Source organism: Cuculus canorus, chromosome 12 (assembly GCF_017976375.1).
Source record: "Cuculus canorus isolate bCucCan1 chromosome 12, bCucCan1.pri, whole genome shotgun sequence".
NCBI lineage: Eukaryota > Metazoa > Chordata > Aves > Cuculiformes > Cuculidae > Cuculus > Cuculus canorus.
In genome coordinates, this window is record NC_071412.1 from 1,959,624 (window position 1) to 1,966,753 (window position 7,130).

At 37.9% G+C, this 7,130-nt stretch overlaps 1 protein-coding gene across 12 annotated transcripts in view; it reads right to left on the minus strand.

Annotated features, from left to right (window-relative positions):
- The window catches only part of TEX9 (testis expressed 9), a 31,533-nt gene extending 26,777 nt beyond the window's left edge, over window positions 1–4,756 (minus strand). For 2 of the 12 annotated variants that reach the window (XM_054077465.1, XM_054077464.1), the window contains exons 1-3: window positions 4,655–4,755; window positions 2,689–2,752; window positions 1,063–1,133 (exon numbers count right to left, since the gene is read on the minus strand). In XM_054077465.1, coding sequence (XP_053933440.1) covers window positions 1,063–1,133; window positions 2,689–2,752; window positions 4,655–4,686 — 167 coding nt within the window. In that variant the 5' untranslated portion in view covers window positions 4,687–4,755. Of the gene's footprint in view, window positions 1–1,062; window positions 1,134–2,688; window positions 2,756–4,654 lie in introns of those variants that run through there. The other 10 variants (XM_054077466.1, XM_054077463.1, XM_054077467.1 and 7 more) reach the window with 10 other exon arrangements.
- Between the last annotated feature and the right edge of the window lie 2,374 nt (window positions 4,757–7,130).

The window sequence follows — 7,130 nt, forward strand, 5'->3', positions numbered from 1 at the left end:
CCATGGATTTTCTTTTTCTTACCCTCTACAACTCACAGATTATGGCTTTAAAATAGCTGAGGAATAATTTTAACTATTCTAGAAAATTTCTGTTGGTACAGCCAGGCTTCTACCACAGACTTGCCATCACACCTTTTTGTGTACTGAACAATCCTTTCACATTCGTAAAAAACCCTCACTTCTTGTTTTTGCTTTTACTCTGTGCAAATGTAATTATTTGATCATCTCTAGCAGGCTTTTGTATTTCAAAACTGTTTCCCAACTGCAGTTAAACATTTGCAGCACCTTGCAGTCTGGCCCTGTATCTTCGGTACCTACATTAGTGGCATCACAAATTTAGGAACTTAGCTGATCAGATCTTTGATAAACCACCTATCTTAAATACACTCACTTCCTGTACTATCAACGTACAAACCCTTGGACAACTAAGTAAATGATAATGCACCTGAACAATGAAGTAAACAGAGCTACATTTCCACTCTAGAGCTAATGGGTTTGGACGTTAGAGGCCAAAACCTGCAGTTGTACGCATGTTCATGCAGGCCGAATGTATGTCGGCCTCAGAACTGTAATGATACCCAAGTTCCAGAGGGTGGCAGCTGAATGTTTGTCTGTCTTACGGTTTTGTGTTTAGCTTTTTTATTTTTTCACCAAGCACTTCCTGTCCCAGGAACATTTAGGCCAAATTAAATGTGAACTAATATCTACTTCTTTGCTTTGTCAGCTGAAGTGGTTAAAATGAATCTACTGCTGAGTGTCTACTCTTTTTCAATGCAAGGCAAGCTCTTGTCTTACCTTACTTTTTTACAGATGTCTGCACTACTTAGCATCCTAGATAGAACATTTCAGCAAAATTGAAATTGACTTCCTTGAAATAACAAGGAACAACGCTTACTTAGCCAGTATCAAGTAAGTGAAATAATAGGAAACAATTAGACTCCACCAACCCAGTATTCTGCAAAGACAGATAAACAGGAGCCTGATGAGGGTGCAAGTCAGGGTGTGCACAATCAGTGAATATTCTCCAAAAATTGTATGTAGTAGCAGTTGCAAAGCATGTACCTCTGTCTGTTGTCTTCACGTGACTTGGTCTGTACTGAAACTGGTCTAGGCAGTATCTCCTGTTGGCCTTTCTTTAAAAAAAAAAATCCATTTTGAGGGAATATAATCCATGAAGATGAATTTCATATTCATAAATCACCGATCGCAACAACTATAGTGTACTATGGTACTATGAAAAAGAATGGAAACAGTAGTCTACTGTGGAAAAGAACTTCTCAAACATGGGAAAGGATGGCTAAAAATTAAAATGCCATTGCCATTGCTATCCCCCAACATTCATTTCTGCTTCACAACATGTAATTGCCTTTTGCCTGTAAAACTTTTGCCCACCTTAAAATCATCTGAGCTGTTGTTAGTTTTCCTCCTTTTTCCCTAAAATATAGGAGCAGCAAATGCAGAGCAGGTAGAACACATTTTCAATTTCTCATATTGCACAATAACCCTTAAAAATCCTTTATTTGTGCAATAGGACCATAGTTGGACAACAATATGTTGTATGTAGTTTGGAGAAGAATTCAGTCTGAACGCTCAGATAGCTTCTGTGTTGCTAAGTTACAGTTAGAAAGCGTAATCCAGAACAAAACGCAGTTGTCCTGTTTGCTGGGTTTTGTGGGTTTTTTTAAACTTACAATGTTTTTCTTTTGTTGGTGAATGTGTATCCGTGCAATCTGGCAGTGCTATGTGGTATATTAAGTGTTCTAAGAATATTTGCTCTTATGCTGTATTTAGAGAAGGGGAAAAAAAAGTGGGTTTGTTGTTGCTGTTTTTTAAAGGAAAGAGACTAGATACTATTTTGGATGCTTTGACTGCTTCTGTTCAGATGCCAAGCGCTTAGCCTCAGCTTATCACAGCTTAAGAGAATGTGTTCTCAGAGAACATAAAAATGAAGTTTGAACACTAGGAAAAGCGTATACAAGTAGAACTTTACAGAAGACTTAATAATTTGCTTTTTATGCTTTATTTATGAGAGTTAGTAGACTTAAAATGAATATATCTAATATGCAGAACACATTTGCTGAACTGATTTGGGTATAAACCATACTTCTCCCACTCCATTTTACTAATTTGTCCAATTTTCACATAAAAACTTGACTGTATCTAGTACACAGCCACACCAACGTCAAAAAATAATACTGACAACAAACAGCAAATTTTTCTGTTTTAAGAATTCTTCCTTCTTACCAACCACACATTTTCTATTTATGTTGCTTATTCTTTGTATTTCTTTCAGCTTGGACAGTATACATCCTATTTTAATGAGTGTGCTATTGCAACAGTAGCTGGTTTTTAAGTAATTTTTTTTTTTTAGTATTTAAGACGTAAAACCATCTACAGATACTTTTCTTAAACATGATAAACAATTATTTGTGCAGTTTTATGTATACATCTGCACAAATGCTCTACACATCTATACGAACATCTACCAACCTGATGAAATTATATGAAAACTATTTTTGGATGTGTTTTTAGTAGAAGTTCATGATTTTGAAGAAAAATAAATTAAAAACTTAGATTATGTTTGAAACCAAAATACTTTCAGTTGTCAGGGTCCGAACAATGTCTTTTGAAACTCGACCCTGTGTGCATGTGGATCAAGATTAAATTAGGTCTACAGAACCTACTCACCATTAATTCTTCAGCCTGACGCACAAGTTCTTCTGTTTTTGCGTCTAATTCTGCATTCAGTCGCCTGAAAGGGCAAGAGTGCTCGTCAGCGAGTTTTTGAAAGATTTAAAATAAATAAATATAAGCATGACAGTATCTCTGCAAGAACTAAGTGAAAGTTTAATAACTCCTACAAAGAAGCATCAAAATATACTTCAGGGTATTAACAAGGTTACTTTTCGACGATTTTCTGGGTTTCTGTGAAATCAAAAGTCATAAATACCCATACCCTGTGAGAGGTAGTGGGTGTCCTTGGTGGTGTCTGTGTTATTACTTCTATACATTTTGTCTTTGACCACCTCAGCACTTTCTGCTTTTAATGCGGTCCTGACCTCAGCTGCTGAGGAAGGAGTCCTGTATGATTGCGGTACCTGATCCCATAACTAAGGCGTATTCAAGGGAGCCAATGTCCTCGCCCGCTCAGGAGGTGCCGGTGTTCCTGGCATCCTCACCCTCACGAGCTGGGAGCTGGCAGGGAATGCAGCCGGTGCTTTCCCATCCACTTTCACCGTGTTTGGCAACAGATTTAGTGCTTTTAAGCTTTTTTGATAAGACTTGGAACCATAGAATCGCTTGGTTGGAAAAGACCTTTGAGATCACCTGGAGCACTTCTGCTGTGAGGACAGGCTGGGAGAGCTGGGGTTGTTCAGCCTGGAGAAGAGAAGGCTCCAAGGAGACCTTACGGTGACCTTTTGGTACTGAAAGGGTACAGAAAAGCTGGGGAGGGACATTTTATAAAAGGAATGGAGTGATAAGATGAGGGGCAATAGGTATAAACTGGAGAGGGACAGATTTAGACTGGACATAAGAAAGAAAATTGTTGCCATGAGAGTGGTGAGGCCCTGGCCCAGGCTGCCCAGGGAAGCTGTGGCTGCCCCATCCCTGGAGGGGTTCCAGGCCAGGTTGGATGGGCCTTGGGCAGCCTGAGCCAGTGGGAGGTGTCCCTGCCCATGGCAGGGGGTGGGACTGGATGCTGAGAAAAGCCAAACTCAATAATCAATGCCAATGTGATTATTAAGGAGGTATTCCTTTAATAAACAGTGCCAGGGTGCACATGGGGTAATCCACCTTACGTGTCCAACTACTGAGACTGGTTACGTGACTTTTATACTGGTTAAACATACGTATTCTTAAAGATTCCTCGAAATACTGGTTAAACATACGTATCCATACAGACTCCCAGAAAGATGTTACACATCCATTGTTTTTCTAGGAACTTATTTAGTTTATCACCCACTCTTGTATGCACATCACAGTTTCTTTGTGTCTTCAGAAGCCTCTGATGGTCTGTATTTTATCTACACCATCGTGTCCCCTCAGGTGAGCTCAGGTCTGGTAGACAGGAGGGAGCTGGTCTCCTCTCCCAAGTGTCAGGGGACAGGACAAGGGGGAACGGCCTCGGGCTGCGCCAGGGGAGGGTCAGGATGGACAGCAGGAAGAAATTTTTCCCAGAAAGGGTCATCGGTCCCTGGAACTGCTGCCCAGGGAGGGGGGGATGTCCCCCGCTCTGCAGGGGTAGACGAGGTGCTCAGGGACACGGTTTAGTGGCAGACAGGAACGGTCGGACTCGATGATCCCAGAGATCCTTTCCGACTTGGTGATTCTATGATTCCTGCTGCAGGACTGTCCTGTCAGTACTTGATTCGTTCCTTGTTTCAGCCAGTAAACAAGCTGAACTCCCGTTACAATCCCGTTCTAACTGCCAGCCGCCCAAGATTCGATTCTTTTTATTCCTGTTATCGCTGACGCTAATTCATTCCCTCAACAGAATGACTCGTTCCTTCCTTCAACGCTCTTTGAGGTCATTTCCGACCCTCTCTCCGCCCCCCCCCGATGGCGGCCGGTGCCGCGGAGCCCCCTCGGTACAGAATCGTCCCCCGTGTCCCCGGTGACCCGCTCCCCCCCCCTCCCCCGCACCCCCCCTTACTTGCGCCGCTCCTCGCCCGCCAACGACGCCATTTTGCCCGCGCGGCGTCGCCTTCACCGCGGCAACGGGCGGGGCTCGGCCTCCCGCCCAGCGCGCGCCCCGGCACGTGACCGGCGGCCCCGGCGGGGGGGGCGATAGGCTGGGGGCGAGTTGGGAGGGGGTTTAACTGTAACTGAGGGCCTCGAGTAGGTAAAACTCTATCATCTGTAACTTATTGCGGATAATAATGGATTATATATTTTATAGAAGATTGTATATTATACATTATACAACGTACAATATGTAATACACATAAATATTGTATACCTGTTTTCTATACAATCTTATATAAAAATATATACTTTATTATATGCTATATGTCATATATAAGCATATATAGTATATAATAATATAGCTTATACTATACGTATACTATATACAATATATCTAGTATATATAATACTAGATATATATGCTATCTATTATTATTATATATATATATGCTCCACAACACACACTATATATAATGGATTATATACTACATATAATATACTATATATGCTATATATTACTATATATATATACTATATATACTATATACTATACGATAATATACTACTTAGTATATAATTATATACTATATATAATAGATTATACGATGTATATTATACATAGTATAATATGTATTACATAGTATAATATATATTATGCATAGTATAATATACATAGTATATTAGTATATTATATAGAATATATAGTATAATATATAGACTATCTAGTATAGTATAGCATATACTATATGTATACTATATACAATATATCTAGTATATATAATACTAGATATAATACTATATATGCTATCTATTATTATTATATATATATGCTCCACAACACACACACTATATAATAGATTATATACTACATATAATATACTATATATACTATATATAGTATACTATAATAGAGTATATATACTATATATAATAGGTTGTATACTATAATAGTATATATTATACGATAATATACTACTTAGTATATAATTATATACTATATATAATAGATTATACGATGTATATTATACATAGTATATATATTACATAGTATAATATATATATTATGCATAGTATAATATACATAGTATATTAGTATATTATATAGAATATATAGTATAATATATAGACTATATAGTATAGTATATAGACTATATAAGCTATAATATACATATTATATCTAGTTTATTATATATATAGTATAGACTATATAATATATAATCTACCTAAAATAGATTATATAGATTATACACTATATAACGTAGTCTTTATAATACGTAGATTCTATAGATTATATAATGTAAAATATATGTTATATAGATTATATTAAATGGATCATGTGATGTATAGTGTATATAATCATATTATATTATGATATACTATATAATTTTATATAAAGACCTAGAATACATAATATAGATTTTATATAGGTCTTTATGTAAGATATATTTTGCATTATAAATACTATACATTATATGATCTGTTTAATGTATGGCTTGTAATATAAATATACACTATGTAATTTATATAATATATATTATAGGGATTATATTATAAATGTTATACATTGTATAATCTCTGTAATCTTTATCATATGAGTTGTATTATATATTACATATTATTTAATCTATATAACACAGATTATATCATATGCATATAATAATACATATTGTATACGTATAATAAGACATATTATATCGATTGTAGGGATTATATCCCTATGTATGTGTATATGAGATAATCCCTATAATCTATATAATCTGTATGATATATCTGATAGGTCATAAAGTTCCCGTGCCGTGTAGCTGTGTGTAGGCACTCCGGCTCTCCGGCTGCATGGCCTCCGTGTGCTGCTGCCAAGTGTTCATCGCCAAGTGCTGGACTTGGCGTTGGCAGCTCGGTGCCAACTGCTCCACCCTCTTTCCTGCTCCCCTGTGTTTTCCGCTCCCAGTTTTCCATAACTGACTGATTCCAGCCTTATCCTCTGCCGTGTGTTTGAACCTCTCCGATATTTTTGTCCCTTGCCCCCGCGCCGTTTGATTGTGCTGTGTTTCTCCTTCCGGGCTGCCCGCACGGCCTCCCTTGCCTGGCACTCTCCCTCTCGCCTGCTCATTCAGTCCCGTTTCCTTTCCCAAGTTCCTGCACCCGGTTAGCTGGCTGGATATCCATATGGCAGGAATATTACTGTTCTGCACCCTCGGTTAGGTGGACTAGAGATGATTTTAATGAAGACATTTGTGCAAGGGAAAACAGAAGAAGAAGGTCTGTGCGTAGCTGAAGGATTTCTGCAGGAGTATTAGTTGCAAAACAGAAGAAGTGCTTGGAGAAGATTAACTTTGAGCACTGACACGTCTGGTGTAATGGAATAAACGGAGGTGAAATGAAAGACGGGACAAATGTGATTAGTGGAAGGCAAAAAATAGAAATATCAGCGTAGAAAATAAAAG